This window comes from Equus quagga, chromosome 6 (assembly GCF_021613505.1).
Source record: "Equus quagga isolate Etosha38 chromosome 6, UCLA_HA_Equagga_1.0, whole genome shotgun sequence".
NCBI lineage: Eukaryota > Metazoa > Chordata > Mammalia > Perissodactyla > Equidae > Equus > Equus quagga.
Genome location: NC_060272.1, coordinates 96,654,908 through 96,675,788, shown reverse-complemented (window position 1 = coordinate 96,675,788; position 20,881 = coordinate 96,654,908). Strand labels below are relative to the sequence as shown.

Below are 20,881 nucleotides of genomic sequence, written 5' to 3'. Positions count from 1 at the left end.
CCACTTCGCTTGATTAAATTACGTGCCTGGTTCCTCTAGAGTCTGAGGCTGCAAACCATTCTCTAACTTTTGGAGCATGAGAGACCCAAAAGATGTTAATTTTTCCTAAGGAAAAAAATCTAAAGCACACTCAGCCTTTATTCATGAAGATATTCTCTGCAGTATTATTTACAACAATGAAAAATTGGAAACAATTTAAATGTCTTACAATAGAGTTTAGTAAATTATGATACATCAACCCAATGGAGTATGGTCATTAAAATGATAATTACAAAGACTATGGAGACATATTTATAGTATTTATTATGTGAAAAATGCAGAATATAAAAGTGTGTATGTGTTATGTTTATAACTTAATAAAGATATGGTTGTTTTCAGACCAATACTAGGAGAGAGTCCATAAATATGAAAATAGCTATGTTTCAGCAATGGAAATATTACTGTATTTCTCCTTTTTTCAAACTGTTCTAAATATTTTTCTATTATTTATTACTATTTATGAAAATCAGGGTGATGAAAGACAACCTGTGATGACTGGAGAAATTGATAGGAAAGTTGGAACAAGAGAGATATGAGAAGAAAAATGGGCATTATACAGGGTGAAGTAATTAAACTTGCTGTAAAGGGAAGAAGGCAACTCAGTTAATGCTGCCTTGCCTGGGATTTTTACTTATGGCACCTGCCACCTATCCATTTACTTTTTTTTTTTTGATGAGGAAGATTGTCCCTGAGCTAACATCTGTGCCAGTCTTCCTCTATTTTGTATGTGGAACGCCACCACAGCATGGCTTGACGAGTGGTGTGTAGGTCCACGCCTGGGATCAGAACCTGCAAACCCCAGGCTGACGGAAGTAGAGCATGTGAATTTAACTACTAGGCCACTGGGCTGGCCCCTATCCATTTACTTTTGCATGAATCTTCTTCTGTCTGTTCTCAAAGTTCTATTGATAATTATATGTGTTGGGTGTGGGTGTGTGTGTGCAGTGGGAGAATATAATTTTTAAAATAACTCTACTGAAGTGTAATTGATGTAAGGGGAGGATCTAATTTTAAAAACGCACCGTTGGCCATCATGTAAGAACAGCTCTGAGAATAGGACCACTTATAGAACAAGCATGTTACTGGGAACCTTAAGACCATCGTTTTCGAGGGTGTCCATTATAATGAATCCCAACAAGACTTCGCAGTTGCTTCTCCTAAAGCTTGTGTAATTTCAACATAAAGAGCACATTGCAGTTAATCACATCTGCAGTTTGTAGGACCCGGATAATTAGCAAGTGAAAAGAAAACCCCTGAATTCAGTCAGGAAAAGAGAAAAGCATTGTAGACACAAGGAATCACACATCTGCTTTCTCCTAGAAATTCTGGGGGGAGTGTTGATTTGGATATACATCTGAGGACAGAGCTGAGAAATGACTGGACTTTGAGGTGAAGAGAGATGAGGGGAGGAGGTGAGAGGGAACTGCATCTTGATGACAGGCTCACGAAGCCCTGAAGGAGGGCCCTTAGCTTTGAATTCTCCAGGTTCTCCTCTTCAACTAACAACACAAGGACTTTCCATAATGAGCAACTGGTCAAAGCATAGGGACGACGGGACGGAAGTATATATTTCAGGGGGCTTATCTTTGTAGAGACTTTTCTGGAACTCTAGGATGGTGAAATTAGCGCAAACACAGGATTCAGAAAGCCTGAATTCCGGTCCAAGTCCCACCACTCACTAGCTGTGTGCAGCTGGAGAAATCAGTTCAGCACCCACTTTCACATCTGTAAAGTGACTGTGATGGCTGTGACAGTGTTAAAATGATGATGATGATGTCTCCACTTATTTGGCATGTCACTGTGAGAAGTAAATATGATAATAACTCAGGAGTACTTTGTCAAGTCAATACAAATGCTGTATCGGGGCTCTATCAATAATAGTCATCAAGATCTCTCCGGGTCATTATTTATCCAATCAATGTGACAGGGTTTACTTTCACTCTTACTGTATAGATTTGCCAATTTCCTCTTTCCTTTAATCCAGATGTTTTCAGGGAATTTTACTTTGAATTTGTAGAAAGGAAAAGGCCTGTTCCTGTCTAGACTCCATTTGGCAGAGAGTTTATCATTAAACATACAGAGGGCATGACTAACACAGGAGAAATTGCAGCATGCTAGGTCCAATGTAAGTAAAAGGCTGTTGGATAATAGACTATTGATTAGATAATTTTCTTCAGAATCATTAGTTTCTACATATAACCGAACCACTTCTGGAACGTCACATCTCTCAAATCATGAGACTCCACCTGCTAAAACCAGAGCTCCCCACAACACACTTGGGGAGAAAAAGTGTTTTCCAAAGTGTCCAGGGTATTAAATGCAAATCAGTTCCAGGTGGATCCAATTCTTTCATCCAGCCAGCGGCATGGCCTTGAATATGTCACTGACCTGTAGGTGGTCAGCTTTGTACCTATAAGTTTCAACTTTTCTTGCCCATGGAGCATCTAGCATTCAGCTCCTTTAAGCCTAGAAGTCTTAATTTCCACCATCCCCTAAGATTTTTTTTTCTAATAACGCTTAGCCCAGTTGTATAGAATGTCACTAAGTTTTGCATTGCTGATATTTTCTGCAAAATTCTTTTCATTTTTCATTTCGCTGCCAAAATGTCAACATGCAAATATCCTATGAATTTGCCAACTTGTATCCGTATGGAGACAAAAAATATATATGACAAAGACTAGAATAAGAAATGATTAATGATACCGAATATATTGCCTGTTCCTTCTGCACAGGATTCAATCTATACTCACCTTTCTCAATTCAATATGCTACCAGATCTCAAACAATGCCCTAATTATTTTTTAAATAAATAATCAGCAGTACAGCAGTACTAGAGAAAGATGTTTTCTTCACCCAAACTCTAATTATGATTCATAGCATTTTCATAGAATTTGGTTTCATCTTCACTCACAGAAGGCAAAACTTAGCATTTATACAGACAATTTATATTATAGCCTTATTTAGTGTGTCTACAAAACAGGCTTTCACCGTTCACATTTGGAGAAAATTGAAGAGAGAAGCCCGCCTCGGGGGCTTCAGTGGTCTAGTGGACTCTTAGTTCTCGATATTCTGGGGAAGCCAGCTAAGTCATAGGACTTAAAAGTGGAGCACTTGCCAGAGTTCAAATCAGAGTCAATTTTTTCTTTACGCAGTGTCTGGGTTTGAGCCATCTCGGGGAACTTATAAACACGGAGCCAGGGAAATCTTACACTATTTGAAACTGAGAAGCCCTGAACAGCTTCCTGTTGAATTGTACTCCACTGCCTTTAGAAATATACAATTTTATCGATGAATTATTTGTAAGTAGAGGATAACCTTTTTGATAAAAGAACTTTGCTGCCATTCTATGTAAAAAATAGGAAAGAAGAGTAGCTGCTCATTGGCATTAGTTTAAACTGAATGCCTTCTCTTCCAGGCAAACTATTGCAGTGCGCTTTGGGTCTGAAATACCTTACTGATAAATACCTTTACCAGGTATCTAAGGGTTAAGGGCAACAAAAGATGTCTTTTTGTTCATACATTACTAAAATCTGAAGTGTGGGTAGGGAAGGCTGGTAGGGAGGTGCTTGAACAATACCTACACAATGGTTGTGTAATAACTACATCCTGAACACGCTGTGGGAAGAATGAAGTTATGTCACACACATTAGTGGTGTGCGATCTAGATATACAGTTTCTGGAAATGGCAGAATGTAGTAAGCGTAAAGGATGTACTCATACAAAGTATTTGCGAAGGAATTTTGTCATAAATTTATCTTCCTTCAGATAAACAACTAAAAGCCATACTGAATACGCTTTGAATCACAATGTATCATTTGGCATCAATGAGTTAGAGCTACCGCCTGGACTCAAAAAGTGTTTTAATTCCTGGGTCCCTTTAACTTGGTCTTCCTCAGCAAGACCAAGTTGTGGAGTCAGTGGTTAATAAACCCCTGTTTCTCTGAGAGTTTTAAGAATAAAAGAGCTAATAAAATGGTTTGGAAAGAAAGATCCAGAGGCACTACAGAAAGAGCGAGTAGTCTTGACTCTAGGGGGAGGGTCACTATCATTGTCATAGGAAGCATTCCTCTTGGTGGGTGAAACTCCAAGATCCAGGCCTATTGCTCTGACTTGCCACACCCTTTCTCTACCTGCTCTTCCCTGAAATAGAGTCTGAGGTGGGGATGGGGGGACACCACATCCATCCGTCATGTCCATCCTGGAGGGGACACTGCTCTGGGATCACGGGTAGAAGCTAGAAGGTAGCAGAGTTGGTGCCACTTCCTTTGTATATATCTGAAGGGAGGCACCTACAACATTTACCCTTTGTTTCCAACTGGAAAGCTTTCTGGGAACCAGTTTGTCGTTGTAGGATGTAAATGTCCACAGAAGACAGTCAACTCTACCAATCTAGGTCAACTTCAAACAGGTCAAAGACAGAGCTAAAGCTTCCTGAAATCTGCGGATGTTAGTCATGTGTTAGTGTCCCATTTTATAAATATTATGCAATAAAAGTAATATCAGGCCCTGGATTAACTCTTGTCCTGGGCCTACACGAGTCATGAATTATATTTTTAAATGGCGGTAGTTAAACATCTAAGGAATCTGAAATGTTAAGTCGAGTTTCCATTCTCCTGATTGAATTTATTTTATTAACCCAGGTATGCAAATTAGATTAATGTTTATCCCAGATTCGTAGCACACTATCATCTTTGGTCCATGTAGCCCTTGCTTTGTTTTATTTATATTATTCATCCATTCATTAATTTATTTTTCCATGATAGAACTACTGTCTTCCAAGTTAGTTTTCTATTGGCCTCAGTTTTCTTCTCTATCAAATAAAGAGTTAGATTCTATGATATCCAAGGTCTCTTTCAGCTCTGATGCTTGGTGAATGAGATTAAGGCCTGAAATGTGTTTGGCTTAGTGCCTGGCATATAACTAGTCTTTAATAAGTGGAGTGATAACTACCATTTATTATTATTATTGTTATTAAATTTGACAGATTTTCACTGCAGCTTCTGAATTTGAAATACTGGAAAACTGATTAGAATCCCCATAAATTTGGTGACTCTTCTGGGCAGTGAAATTTCTGGGGGCATTTTTCCCCTTTGGTCAGTTCCGAACAGTCCATTACCAATTTATCACTGATTCACAGGATCTCAGGTTAGAAGAGATCTTAAAGGTCAATTTCCAGCAAAGGATGTAGCAGAGGAAGAAATGAGGCATCTCATAAGGCAAACTCTTCCCAGAATAATTTGCATTTGCAGAGTTTCAAGATGAGTCCTATGGAGCGCTTGTTCACTTCTCCTTCTCCTAAACTGCCTGGATTTCTGTTCATTGCATTTCACTGAAATTTTCCCTTGGAGCTAGGAACGGGACCTTGGCAGAGAGGCCAAACACTAGTGGGGCCTCATTATCAAGTAATAAGCTGCTAAGTATAAGGCAGAGTAAAACTTAAAACTGCCTAGTTTCCTACAATATGGCACAGAGGGAGAGTCGAGGGTCAAATCGTGTAGAGCTACTCTTCACATACAAAAAGGAAGCATTTGTGCAAAATTTGGATTTCGGCTTCTTTTCCAATCTTAGCAATGGTTTGCACTAACCATTACTATTCTATCAGTTCCTTGTGCCTTTGGCTACTGCGGCATTGACAATAGGGCTGACGATGATAACCAATAGAGCTTAAGGTCATAAAAGAAGATGTTTTTTGCTGCCACTATTGATCCTTATCTGGAAACTTCATTCTGGCCAACTGGCTCTAATCAAGGAAGCTAATGAGTTCATTAAAGTAAATCCCAAAGCAGGAATCAGACTGTGCCTGTGCATCAATTGGAGAGGGGCTTCTTCGGTATCACTTAGGTTTAAAAATCACACTCTTCCAGAATGTACACATAATTGCAGTGGGAGACAACTGCAAAAGGGATGGACAGGAAGATGAATGAATATGCATTCATGGGTTTGATTTGACAGACAAATGGGGGTTCCAAATCTGCTTCTTTTAAACAGAGCTAGGTTTTTCCCTTCTAAATACATATGCATCCAAATGGAAGAACCTACCCTTTGAGTAAGCTAAATATTGGCCCAGGGATTAGTTTACAAAGCAGAAAAGTGGTTTGCCCATTTCCTACCTCACTTTCCAATTTTCTCTCATGTTCAATGCAGCGAATGCTGTGTGTGTGTGTGCCAACCAGGGCACGCTCACAGAAGGCGAGAGTGTTAGTGGAAAGAAAAAGAGAAAGACATCATGGAGAAAAAATATCAATGAGTGATTTTACCACTCTTAGGAAACAACCTCCGGGCCTCAGGGGACCTGGGGCAGTGATTCCTCTTCATTTCTTTCAGAAGTTGAAGCCCAGAGGCAACAGGGCTTTCAAAGAGAAGCATTTTGCACTGCGTTTGCAATCCTGAATAATAATGGCCCCAGAGTCCCAGAGAAACCCACGGGCCAGGCTTCAAACTTGACTCAGGAAGTTCCCTGTGCAGTCCTCATAGAGGCCACCCTCCCGCGATCATTGTCAGAATAGGCTCTCCCTCCTGTCTGACAGCAAGTGCCCACAATTCTGAAGAAAGACTGACTGTCTCTTGTATGTGTATTGAGATTTGGCTCTTAATTGAGCTCTTCCCATCCCATCTGAAACCCATCAGCTTCTAGAGGAATAATCCAGTGTCCCCATGGGTAGATGCAGGTGGTCTGAGTGGCAATTAACAGTGATCTAATAGATTGTAAACTTTCTGGTCTCCAGGTTGGGGAGGGAGGAAGAGGTGTGTACAAAGGGACTGGCTGGTAGCCAGGCTGTGCCAAAACTAAAGCGCAAGCATAGTGCTTACGCTTTTCCACCGATCAACAACAACAAGAGTAACAAACGACATTTACTCTAGTTATTCGGAGTCTGAATTCCACTACCCCTCTGCCCCTCCCTTTCCTTCCCTCTTCCTCTTTCTCCTGCATCCATTACCATGCCTGCAACATTCAAGGTGCTCAAAAGAGATGTGTCGAATCAGTCAAACACATAAATTAATAAAACATGTGCCCTTCTGCAAATGATTTGGTTTTTCCGACCCTCCACTTCTTCATCAGTAACATGGAGATAATGTTATTTTATGGGTTTGTGTTCAAGGCTACATAATATGTAGCATGCTTTATATGATGTGTAAAATGTCATAAAATGATCATTTTGAGGTTAAGAATTTAATTTTATGAATTTTGTGAACTTTAAATTTATGAATTTTGAGTTTTCAGATATGGTTCAGCTGAGGAGAGAGGAGAGCCAAGTGAAGATATATGCAGATAAAAGAATCTTTATGCAAAGCTATAGGTGTGCTTGGTTAAATAATCTCAAATACATGTAACCAATGTTCAGGAAGAGAGATAAGGGGGGATGGGAAAAGGAGAGAAAAAGAAAGGAGGGAGGGAGTTAGGGATATAGTGAATACTTTTAAAGTCACTTGAATTATTTCATAAAGGGTAAATTTTCTTTTCACAAGAAATCATCCTGTGCCAAAAGAGGCGGGGAGGTTGTTCAGTAGAAGCGGGTTAATCCGAGCTCCCTCCTGCCTGTTGCAGGCCACAGTGCCTGATAGAGCCATGAAAGCGGCGCAGCCACATATTTCATCAGAACTTCCTCTGTGGTCCTTTTTATATTGAAGTCTCTCACTGTTACAGGGCCGTGTTTGGAAAAGTTGGAAAACTTTTCCCTTGGTGGAAAAAAGATGCCCTCATCAGACTCAGTGCAGCGAATGAATGAAGTTACTCCCTTGGCTCAACATCTCCATCTACTTTCAAACCAAATATTGATAGAAACATCTTCCCTCAATTCCGCGGCTGGAATTTTACTCTCCGGTAGCGTTGCCGAGTATCGGATGCACAGATTTCGAAAGTCCGCAGGAAACAGGCTTAGTTTCGGAGCCAGTGGTTGGTTTTTGCAAGAGCCGATGCTCCTTACAGTCCTGTGTGGTAGCTTCTCCCGGGAGCAGAACGTGTAAAATAAACAGTTGCTGAGAAGCACGAAGAATTAACGAAGTGAAAATCTCGGGTTATTTGTTCGGCAATTGACACGCAAGTGACCTCCTTAAATACTTGTTTAAGGAGGTTCAGAGCGAGGATGAATGAATCTTCGGGGCGCTTGACTCGCACCGGCTTGTAAATCTCTTTTAGTCTTTCGGGAAGTAGCGGTAAATTAATACAAATCCAGGAAGGTGGGGAGAGAAGCGGGTAAAACCATGACGCCGGAGCTCTCCTCCAAGCCCTTTGGAAAGACTCGCTTTTGCTGCCCGGGACCCTGGAGGTTACAGCCGGGAGAACCCGGCGGCGCTAGGACCTGGTTGGCGCCTGGCTGCGGCCGCTTTCGGGCGGGAGGAGGAGGGAAAGGAGGAGGGGGATGTGGGAAAGGAGGGGTGTTAAGGGGGGGAGTCATTTATGCAGAGCAGGCGCTGCTGCCATTGCCACTCACACTCCCCGCGCGCTGCTCGGAGCCCGAGGGAGCGCAGGGAGCAAGCTAGTGAGCGCTCGGAGCCCGGGCCAGCAGAGGGGGCGCCCGGCCGCTGCCTGCAACGCCGCCTCCGCCGCGCTCGGGGGCCCCGGGAGGAGCGAGGGCGAGTCGGAGAGTCCGGGAGCCGAGCCCGGCGAGACCCAACTGCGGGAGGGCGCCCGCCCCACTCAGCCGCCTCCTGCTCCTGAGCCGGCCAGCGCCGGCCGACCGCCCCGCGGGCCGGAGAGCAGGGAGCACAGGTCCCCACAGCCCCAGGGATGGTCTAGGAGCCGGCGCTAAGCTCGCTGCTTTGCTCCCTGCCGGGGCTCGCCGCCTCCTGCCGATCGCCCAGGGCTGCGAGCCGGGGCGGCCCGGGGGCTGCGCGCCGGGGCGGCCCAGGCCGGAGAAGTTAGTTGTGCGCGCAGCTTAGTGCGTGGAGAGAGCGAGCGAGCGAGGGAGGCAGTGAAGCGCCGGGGCCATGGGCTGGGGGAGCCGCTGCTGCTGCCCGGGACGCCTGGACCTGCTGTGCGTGCTGGCGCTGCTCGGGGGCTGCCTGCTCCCCGTGTGCCGGACGCGCGTCTACACCAACCACTGGGCAGTCAAAATCGCCGGCGGCTTCCCGGAGGCCAACCGCATCGCCAGCAAGTACGGATTCATCAACATGGGACAGGTAACCACAGGCTGGCCCGGCCCTCGGCCCTGAAGCTGCCGGGGGCAGGGAGGGGGGGCGTCCCCCTCGACCTCGCGCTTGTCCCTTCCTCGTTAATCCCCCCTCCCCCGCTTCCAGATGTGCTCTTGCAGCTGTTGCCCTAACTCTTGAGCGATGCTCTCTCTCTGTACGTCCCTCTTCTCTCTTTCTCTCTCTCACACACACACCCACACTCCCCAAAGTTGCTGGGGTTTATGTTTTGTTTACTTGTTTCTTACAAGACACGAGGGACAGGTGGGGTTCTCTGGAAGAATCGTGAGTGTGCATACCCCCTTGGTGGTGTCAGACTAGATCAGACCTTTTGACATGGAAAGTCAGAGAGCACTAGTAGCCTGAGCTGTTTTGGGGGAGTAGGAGGTAAGCGCGCCCCTGGTGCCAGCTCCTTATGGTTTCTGAGAGCCGGGGTAAGAGGGAGGCGGGGAAGGGAAAGCCTTTCTTGCTCGGGCTTGAATTTAGCCCAGAAAGTTTTCTCTTCTTGGGCGAGAGGACCGCTGGGCGCTGGAGGCTCAGGAGGCGCGGGGACTGGAGCTGGAAGGGAAGAGAGCGGCGGAGGGAGGGAGGAGGAAGTCGGACTCGGCGGGAGCGCAGATTTTGGGGGAGACTCCCGGCTTCTTCGCCTCTCGCGCGGGATTAGCGTGGGGGTTCCCCAAGGGGTGGTCGGAGGAGGAGGTGGGAAACTCGCTAGACCCGCTGACCCGGTTCTGCCCTGGGAAAACTGTGAGTGTTCCCCGGGAGGGACGTGCGGGGTCCGGAGGCAGCGCCGTCGGGGGAGAGGTGGGCGGGCAGCGGGGTGCCGGATTTTTGTGGGGTGCCGTTCGCGGGCTTTCGGCAAAAGTGCCTGGCTAGGGGACAATGAATTGAGTGGTGTTATGGGGATGGTTGGAAGCGCAACAGATTTGGAGGTACCTCCAGGCTACCTGGTCTTGGCTTCCTCGCTTCCTTTCCTGCGAGAAATGGGGTGGAGAGGGCTATGTAAGCGGGTCCCAGAAAGTACCCCCCCCCCCTCCACACACACACACCCCTTCCACTCGCTTGGCTGGGCCGACCCTGGCCAGACTCTGGCGAGACTCTGCAGGGGCTGGGAGGCAAGGGTGACGGGGGCGCCCTCGCGGCAGACGCGTTGGTGGGACTGCTCCGGAGGCGCGCGTCCTCCGTGCCCTGCAGGGGTGAAGGCGGGGGAAGGTGCCAGCCGGTGCCACTGGAGCAGGAGAGCACAGACCGTTCTGATGCCCTTGCGCTCCACGTCCAGGAACGCCAGCCCTGGAGCGCGGTGACCCTAGGCTGCCTAGGGAGCTCGGCACTGAGAGAGGAGGCAGAACTGCTGGTCCCTCATCTAGAAGGAGCTAGGGAGCGCTGGGGGGTTCAGAGGAGCGGGAGCGCGAGGTCTTGTGCTTCCCGGGTCCCCAGGGACCCGTGTTTCAGAGAAGTCAGTCCTGTGGAGAACTGAGACTAGGGCAAGGGGCATGGTATGCATCACCCTCCTCCCCATACACCAGGAAGGAAGGGACACCAGCCAGATTTTGTTGCCTGAGTGCCTGTTATGTTCAGGAGCGTTCCATTCTAATGGCTTGTTAGGATTCTACTGGCTTCTTCTTTTTTTTTTTTTTGCTTGAAGAAAGTGTTGAATCTGGCTGTCTTTTTACATGAGCTTAACGTTGGTTGCTGCCTGTCACCCAGGAGTGTAACTGGGAAGGACAGTAGTGAAACTAGTCGTGTTAATCGTCTTTCCAGAGACCCATGTCTCAGATTCAGCTAACGCTGAGCATCTCCCACGTAATAGTGTATTTGGAAGAATAAGTTCTTGCATGTACACTTCTTTCGTAGTCTGCGAAACGACCATTTTTGGTGGGATATTACTTCACATAGAGCGAAGAGAAAACCAAGACTGGAGAATTTGACCTGCACAGGGTCACCCAGCTAGACAGTGACAAAGCCATGATTGGGACCTAGGACTGTCTGGTCCAGGCCTATTTCTGCGCGAATCCTGCTTTTTAGGATGGGAGGAAGGAGGAAGAAAGTAAAATCCCCATTTCCCTGAATTCTGATTCGGTGGCTCAGTAGACTGGCAGCAAACACCCAGTGTTAATTCATAGATACTTAGATTAAATAGACCTGGACTTCTTGAATCTAAGAAGCTTCGTGACTTGCAAGGGTAGGAAGACCTGTATCTAAATAAACTCATTAAATAGAATCTGCCAGAGTGAAGGAGGAGAAATTGTCACTGAACCCACCCTAGAACAAGCAAATATTGCAGTGTCCTGCAACATCATCTGACTTTTTACCAGGGGCCTTCTAAGGAAGATCCATGGCTTTTCATTTAAAAAGTAATAGTAAGAAAGTTTACTAACAAATAACACCAAATACTACTTATTGCAATTTTTACAATGCCAATGAGGAAATTTACTGCTTGCAGAGGTTACAGAGGATCCCTTGAACTGATGCCATAGCCAGTGTAAAAAGACCAGCTATTCTTACAGTGCAAAGCATTTCCTCTCTAGATCAAAGGAGAATAACCCTGTGCTGAGTCTTTGGGGTAGTAAATTGAGTATTCACACGTGCTACATCATTGCACTGTATGGGCTGAGTGTATTTCTTATTCATCCTTTACTGCTCTGACCTTTCAACACTTTAGACATCCTTTTGTTATTCTTTCTTTCCATCAATAAACCAGCTGTGGTTCAATTGAGGGCAGTAACTAATTTGCATATGTCTCTGGAATGTTCTCCTATTTTTACCTATTTGGGCTGGGGAGGTCCCACTTAATGTGTCACAAATTGGAACTGAGACGTGTTATTGTTTCTGAAGTCATTTAGTATCCTGGTAGTATTTTTGATATCGTCAGTATAATTTAGGTGAATAAGGTTGTGACTTTTTCCCCCAGCAGAGGTACAGTTTTGACTGTCTACTCAGGATTTCAGTGTAACGTTTTGTATAGCATCTTAGCATTTAAAAGCCACCAGAGGTAAAATTTCTGGCCTGGAGATTTCTCCAGAAAAGGATAGGCGTGACTCTTGTGTTCGTGAAAGATAGGATGTGCAGGGTAACGCCAGAGCAAGCCAGCAAACAAACAGGCAGAAAAGACAGGCTTGACTTCCTGGAAGGGCTCAATGATGTGGGTTTTCTTGCCTTTGGTCATAGAGATAGCATTATGTTTTGGTGGGTTTTCACGTAATGTTAATGTTTTGTGAATGGTTATGCCTTGAAATTCTGAAATGATGCCATAATTATTATTAGTAGTTATTGTCATATCAGCATATATCAGATTTTTCTTGGTATTAGAATGCCCTCCTTTTCTTCCCCTACAAGCCCTGACTCCAGGCGCCCTTAATATCTAGTACGACCAGCACCTGCTGGGCTGGCTGAGGCTGTGCTCTGGGCCTTTGAGCTAACAGTGTAGTGCTTAGAGGATGGAAATGACATAAAGAAATAAGACCTGATTATGTTAGTTGTGAACCTTTGTGTGGATGAAATCTACAAACCGGGAGGAATTAATGTCAGGTTATTTGAACCCAGGGAGAAGGTCCTCTGTGAAGGTTGTTTCCTGTGCACAACAGCTGGATTTACCCTTCTGTGGGTTGCTTATAATCTTTGATCCCAAGCTGAGATTACCAGTAGCAAAAACCCCTCCCTAAACCATGTAACTTATCTTGAGCAAGATTCCAGAAGGATAAAGCCAGATGCAAGCAATACTGGGGAAACATTTTACCTGGAGTTCCCATTGAAAGCATAGACTTGGGAACTCTGGAGATGCCACTTGCAAGGTCTGTGAAAGCAGGAGAGTCACCCAACTTAATGGAGCCCCTGTTCCTTCATGTGTAAAGTGATAACCTCTAGGTAATAGTGTGAGTTGACTATGCATTGCTCAGCACAGGCTTGCAGTCAAAGATTTGTTGAATCTGAATCTGAAATAAGTGAGATTCAAACTTTAGTTAGATATGGAGAAAGGAAGACATTTTAAAAATGGGAGATGCAAAAATGTGAAGATCGGGAAAATGAATTTTTAATCGCTGAGGAAAAAGAGTTAAATCAGAGCTTTGTAGACAGGGAAAATGGTTTTCCATTTCAACTAACAATTGAAAATAGTTTTAAAATAGTTTTCTGTTGGATTCTAAACAATTCTGGCTGATTTCCCATGGTGATGCCCTCCTCCCTGGCTGATCCTTGTTGTAGCCTGTTAGATATTATAGGATAAGCTTTCTGGAGATGGAAGAAGGGGAAGAAAAATATCTGAAGACTGATTATTTATAAAGCATCTTATCTTGGTACATTATGTTAGATCGTATTTGAATTTGTATTTTGCTTAATTCTGAATGTAGTGTGTTTGAGGAAGGTCAGAAGAAGCATTTTCCAAATCAGGAAAAGATACTTGAGCCAGAACAACCTTGTTCAGCGATGTTCTGAAGGCCTCCCACTCTGCTGGTTAGTTTTGACCTGTGAGTAATGTGGGAAGTTTGGAATGTTGCTAAATAGTAGAGAGTGAATTCTGGGTACTTATGGATGGCATTAGAAATGGGGGACGTGGCTAGTCTGTTGGGTTGTATGGGAGTGGACTGTGCTCCCCTTTTAAAAACCCTTAGGCATTTTATAAATAGAAAAGTAAATTGATGTAGGCGTCCCAGCTTTGGCCCTGTGTGATCCATCTGACTTTGCACAGGGCAGCTCTTCACACCCGAGAACCTCAACCCTGACCTCCGCTAAGGTCTCTCACATGCGTAGTTCTCATGAGTAGGAGAACCTATCATGAGAAAAAGTAGTTCAGAATGCTTGGCCTGATGACGGTGGGTCTGTTGCATTAACCTCATAGACTAGGAATGGCTTGTATGTGACCATTGGGATTTTTGGGGTCTATTTGAAATGAAAAACTGCATTCTTGTGAGCCCCAAGGCAGTTGAATTTGCCTTATCGTGCTGTCTCTCATGAGCTTATATCCAGAGGCCCTAACCTTAAAGGTCAGCCAGAGAAGCAGGGTAGTGTGCTGGGAAAATGTCCAGCAATGTCTGACTCTTTGGTTAAGGGAGGGAGTCCTGACCCAGAAACATCCCCTGGGCAGGGAGGGGTATTTGTGTTGTTGGTTCAAGTTATAGGAAGCCGGGTCTGGGTTTTCCCCAAGGCTGAAATATGTCCAGGCATCGCTCAGCCTTGGGACTTTATCACTTGACTAATTCAGGTTGGATTCGATGACAAAGAAGCTGAGTTTGGTTTCTGGATGGTAAAAATGAATGCTGATAGATATTCATGCATGCTAGAAGATATATATGTATATGTGTATATATGTATTTATCTGTTAATTTTTATTTTTATCAAAGTTAAATTTGCACATAGTTTAGAGTAAAATTAGTCATGCAACATTCTCACTAATTTCAACAGATTGGATCTCTACATTTAAGGGTACCAAGCAGGAACGATCAGTGCCAATGAAGTCTTCAGTTTGCATTAATCCTGGGAGGAAAATGAGACCAGAAAGAAAAGACTAGGAGTCAGAAGGTTTGAGAGAAACTCTCGAGTTTTTCCTTTTGTTAACCAATCTGACCTCAGTGCTGCATTTTTCAATAGGAGACCATAATACCTGCTCCATCCACCTCACAGCGTTGCTGTGAAATCGAGTACCCCATAAATGAACATGAAGGCATAAATAGAATAAGGCATGGGAAGCATTAGGTGATCCATAAGGGCCCCCGAGGAGATGCACAGGCTGCTCCAAGAAAAGTAAGAGAATGCTCTGGTTAATGGGAGTTTCTGTAGGGGAGAAGCTTGTGATTTTCCAGATTCTTGTGATTGCCCTTGGGGATCTAGTGGGGACAGAAGGAGGAGGAGTCAGTGTTGCCCCTCATTCTCCCATTGGAGGACAGTGATAGCTGTACTTTTCCCTTGAGAGCCGTAGAGAGAGGTGTTGGTTGGACAGCTTTGGTTTATAAGGCATATGTAATATGGAGGTTATAAGATTTTTAATTTAAAGACTCAAAACATGTTCTTTTTAATTTAACTCAAATGTGGGTATGTATAGAAAAGTGGTGGGAAATAACACTGAAGTACGTATAGAGTCATAAGGACTGTAGATGGGACTCCTTTAGGTGCAAGTGTCGAAAACCCAGCTCATACTGCTTAAATAAAACTAATAAAGAAGCAGAGAAGGAAACAGAGAATCTGTCAGTTTAAACAGATCCACGTGCCTTTATGTGCAGTTCTGAAAACAGAAGCCGAACCCTCTTTGCAACCAGACCTTGCCTGATCTATACTTTCTTCATGGTAAAACCTATCCTGACCTAGACTGACATTAATTAGGGTGTTAATTAGTTTTGTTGCAGAAATAGATTAATGAGTTTGATTATGAGGGTGTTGTCCTGGATCCAGGTAGAGGTGTGTATAACGTACTTCAGTATGTGCCCCATTGTACTTTTCTCTTCTGAGGAATTCTGAATTCTGAAGCACATGTAGATCCAAGAGTTTCAGGAGAGAGGTTGTGGGCCTGTCCAGCTGAAAGGCCAGAGGGAGTGCTAGCGTCAGGTGTTTCTCCGTTTCTCTGTGTTAGCTTCGTTCTCCGTCAGGCCCTTTCCACAAGGCAGTAAAGCTCATGCATTTCTTAGTACCTCTTTTACCCAGTATTGAAATTAACCCTGAAAAAGACTCCAATTCCTCCTGATTGGGTCATACCCCACTTGTGGGCCAATCACTTTGTCTATAGGGGGTGTAGGTGGTGGCAGTATGTTGGTGAGTCAGCTTGGGTCACATGTCCATCCTTGAAGTGAGAGAGATGTTGACCTTTGGTGGGAAACCCACGAACTGAGGAGGGACAGTTCTCCAAAGGAAAAGGAGGTGCTGTCAGTAGAATAAGGGAAAGCAGATGTTGGACAAGAAAAAAACCCTACTACAGATCAGATTATATAAGGCCTTGAGTACCTTGGCTGGGGAGTTTAATCATTATCATGTAGGTTGAAGACATATTGAAGGTCGCTGAGAAGGAGGCAACAACCTATTAATTCAACAAATATGAGAGTCCACCATGTAACGTTCATAAGACATTCTCTCCTCTCAAGAGGGTAGGACATTTTTACCCATAACTATTGTTCAGCAAGACAAATACCAATGGACTTAGAAGCAGTGCAGTGTGGTTCAGTCATGCCTGGGGACTCCACTCTAGCAGTGTGCATAACAAACTGGAGGAAGCAGAGAGGCAACTGTGTTGGTAAAGGTTACTGGTAATGAACATAGAAGCTGTGACAATGGAAAGAGAATAGATTTGGAAGTTCTTACAGAGGTGGATTCAGTATGGCTTGGTAACTGAATGGAAGTGGAGGATGAGGAGATCGGAGGAGGTGAAGATGATTGCAGAGTTTATAACCAAGGGACCAGGAGAATGGTGGACTCATTTGTAGAATTAAGGAGAGTCTTCAGAAGCATTCTGGGGACAAAAAGATGGTTCAGCCTTGGTATTGTTGGTAGATAGAAGGGCATGCAGATAGAAATGTCCAGTAGGCAGAAGAGAATTTAGGATGGGAAAGAAGTAAAGACTAGCACTCCTCCACCCCAATATAAGTGAAGCTGTGGCAGTGCACGGGATTGCTAATAGATGAAGCACAAAGAAGGAGGAGGGCCGAGGATAGAACCTAAAGAATTGTCTCCACTTAGGGAGCAAGGGGTAAACGGGACAGGGAGGCCCTGAAGACAGACAGTCAGAAAGCCACAGGAGGAATGGGTGCCCCTTCAGAGGATATGCACTAGTGAGAAGTGCTGTGGAGAGAATCCAAGGAGATGAGAACTGAAACGTGCCTTAAAGATTTCATGACGAGGTTACCAATGCCTTTCGCACAAACGCTTGTTGAATAGTGAGGGAGAGTTGGGTTGTAGGGCAGGAGAGGAAGTGAGTACGGAAGTTTTTCATTGCACATCTGCCTCCCCAGCCACATTCTCTCCCTTTGTCTCTTTCTCATCAATGTAGTGGGGTGGTTAGGATCATAGGTCTAGAACATCCTAATACTGCTACTTCCTAGGAGGTGGACCCTAGCTAGGGTCTTAAGTTGTTCTCTGTGCCTCTGTTTCTTCTTGTGTAAAAAAGATCAATAGTATTTCCCTCATAGGATTGTTGTGAGGATTAGTTAAAAGCAGTTAGAATTGTGCCTGGCACATACTACATACTCAATAAATGTCAGTTATTATATCTTGTTTTATTCAACCAAATTATGATCAGTTTTTATATACTGTTTTCACTTAACATTACATTGTGAGCCTTTTTTCAACATTACTAAATAATTTTAGACAAATTGTAATGGCTGCATAATTGAAGGCTCCATATTCTGTTATAATTAGTGTGACCATACGTTGTATTTTGCCAGAGACAGTCTGGTTTATGCCTGTGGTAAATCGTTTCACCACTATTAAGTATTTTTTACATCCCCTTTAGCTTTCAAACGTGTCTGAGTTTGGAAGAGAAAGGATATGGTCACCCTAATTCTACGTGTATTTGTGTGTGTGTTGTGTGTGTGTAATTGCATATCTGTCCTTCCCCTAGCTGGTGAGCTCCTCTCGAGAGCAGGGCAGTGCTTACTTCCTGTTTGTGTGCCCAGCACCTCGCACGGTGCGCAGCATAGGAGAAGTACAATGAGCACCTGGCACAGACGCATAAAGGGCTTACATAGAGAGGAGTAGGTTTGGAAAGGAAGAGGAACACTGGGGCCTTGAGACTAAAGAGGAATGAGGGTGAGTGGAGATTCAGGGGAGTTCAAGTTGAGGAGCAAAGGAAGGGAGCATGTGTGTAGAGTGGCCTGGATCTCATTAATCACTTAGTCACTTCAGAGGTGAAGGCCACCTCCAGAGAGAGGGACAACTGGGTAAAATTAATGTCCTGGTGATTCAGTGTTTTGGAACATTTTTAGGAAATTCTAACAAGAATCAATGATCAATACCTATGAAAACAATCATGAAGTAGCAATGCGATTATTTGCTGCTTGTACTTAGTTATTGCTCAGTAACTAGTGGTTCAGTGAGTGAGTGAGAAAATGAACCAATCTGTATTATTTTGTTCTTTTGTCACTAATGCTCAGGAACCTGAGATTACAAAAGAACAAAATAGGGAGTTAGAATTTACTAGGGTGAGAGAGAACGGAAAACGAGACTGGGGAGCCGGGAGTAGGGCGAGGGGACAAATGGTTCTTGCGTACAAGGGGTACCACCTTTGAAATCATAGACCACAGTGTACAGGCTTAGAGGAAGGTGACAGGGCCAAAACAGGGCTTGTGGACCAAAGGAACAGGGCAAGTTTAGGGGCTGTAGGGGCTATGAGGTCAAAATGAAAATGGAAGGCCGGTTTGATAAGAGTGGAAGAAGCAGAAGGATGTAGGCCATCCCAGAGGGTACATTTTTCTTTTTTGACAACTCCAAGTTAGAGCTGTTTTGCATGATTATAAGGTCCCAGGTGTGACCGTGCTGGTTGGCTGACCAGACAGACACCAGGTAAAGTCCAGTGGGGTTGGACGGAGTCAAGAAACTGTGAGGCTGGGTTATTGGAAGGATTATCAGTTCGGATAAGATGAGGATTCCACGTAATTTGTGCTGGTATACCCACTAGGCAGACAAACATGAAGTTTGCCCCACACTTCAATTCTGCTTGGATAAATTTAGGTATTATCTCTACTTTACACGTCTGTGTGCTATTATTTGCACTGCAGGTCCTGTATCAACGTGAGGGATAAAGACAGACACATGGGTGATTGCTTTCAACTCCCAAATGTGCCTTCCCATATTTGATTTAAAAACTGAGGATTGGATTGAGCACTGTGTAGAGGGAAGAGTGTAAACAGAGAGTGTGAAACCAGAAATAATATTTGAGGATGATTTTAAATGGTTTATACTGTGTCACTTTCTATGTTTGCCTCACCTTAAGTTGTCATGTAGCCTACTTTCCATTATAATAAATAATTATACCTAGAATTTATTCACATGTCATGTATTCTGCCCTTCTCAGACATTATTTTCCATAGTATAATGAAGCTTTGTTCTGAACATGTCTTTTATGTATTCTTAGTCTAATCTTTACTGCCTTATAGGAAGATAGATATATTTTTAAATATGTTTTTAAATTATTCATAGATTGATATCTGTCTAATATATAATATTTTTAGATTGCTCTAAATTAGATTAATCTTATTTGCGTTTGTATGTTAATCTGGTGGTTAATTTAGGGTTAACGTCACAAAGGAAGCATTAAGTTTCTAGTTTAATCTGCGCATTATCTAGGAGGTTAAGTCTGTCCTGGGAAAATTATGTTGTGGATACCATGCTGGCATTGAAACTAGCCAAGATTTATTAAAAGCAAGTCCTTTCCTGATGCCTTTCCCAATATATGAATATATATATATATATATTTATTTATTTATATATGTACCATATACATATTTGTAATAAGTACTTAAAGTCTGATATTTTTGTAGTAAGTACTTAAGGTCTGGTATTTTTCTGCTCTGAGAAGCTCTTACAGCTGTAAAAATATACCAGTTCTCTCCATATTGATGTTCCCAGGCTTGTACCTTGTTTTCACTAGTTGAAATTTCTCAACCAAAATAAAACTGAACAGTGCTCACTAGTTTGAATGCAGGGCGTTGTGGGGTGGACAGTCCCTGGGCCTTTAATCTTGTGAGCAAATACCCATAACTATAAGTTTAGAAGTTTACTGCTCACTCATCCTGGGCCTATTCTGGTTGCATTTAACTAATATTTTTTTTCCTCTGTGTGTGTGGGACCCCATTCATCAATTTCAAAGTTTTTCAAGGGAAAACTAAATTGTAGGCCATTTAGGATTTATTACAGCCTAGCTTCCAGCAAAACCTTTTTTCTTTATTTTTTTTAACTGTGGGGCATCTTTCTATTTGGTTAGTGCTCATGAACCAATTTACCAAATGCTACATTCTTTGACTCATTGTAGGGTGGTGTCATTGCTTCTGGGCTGGTTGGACAATGCTGAGAACCAGTAAACAAAACTTAAGACTGAAAACAGGTGACTTGAATTCCACACTAGGTCCTGCCCTGCCCCTAATTTGCCATACATTTATGAGCTGGTCACAGGTTTTCTCTGTCTTAAAGGATTAGTTTTATTTAAGAAATAGTTATTAAAGGACACCATTGAGAAAGTGAAAAGACAACCCATACTATGGGAGAAAATATTTGCAAATCATATCTGATGAGAGACTTGTATCCACAATATATAAAGAATTCCTATATGCAATAATGAAAAAACATATGGCCCAATTAAAAATGGGCACAAAAGGGGGCTGGCCCCGTGGCTGAGTGGTTAAGTTTGTGCGTTCCGCTGCAGGCGGCCCAGTGTTTCATTGGTTCGAATCCTGGGCGCGGACATGGCACTGCTCATCAAACCACGCTGAGGCAGCGTCCCACATGCCACAACTAGAAGGACCCACAACGAAGAATATACAACTATGTACCAGGGGGCTTTGGGGAGAAAAAGGAAAAAATAAAATCTTAAAAAAAAAATGGGCACAAAAGATCTGAACAGACATTTCTCCAAAGAAGATGTACAAACAGCTAATAAGCACATGAAAAGATGCTCATCATTAGTCACCAGGGAAATGCAATCAAAACCACAGTGAGATACTAGTTGACGCTCACTGGGATGGCTATAATCAAAAGGACAGATAATCCCAAGCATTGACAAGGATGTGGAGAAATTTGAAGC

General features: G+C 43.8%; 1 protein-coding gene across 2 annotated transcripts in view; it reads left to right on the top strand.

Moving 5' to 3' along the window:
• The first annotated feature begins 8,482 nt into the window (after positions 1 to 8,482).
• PCSK5 (proprotein convertase subtilisin/kexin type 5) overlaps positions 8,483 to 20,881 on the top strand; it is a 437,872-nt gene continuing 425,473 nt past the window's right edge. For both annotated transcript variants that reach the window (XM_046664811.1, XM_046664810.1), the window contains exon 1: positions 8,483 to 9,159. In XM_046664811.1, coding sequence (XP_046520767.1) covers positions 8,968 to 9,159 — 192 coding nt within the window. In that variant the 5' untranslated portion in view covers positions 8,483 to 8,967. The remainder of the gene's footprint in view (positions 9,160 to 20,881) is intronic.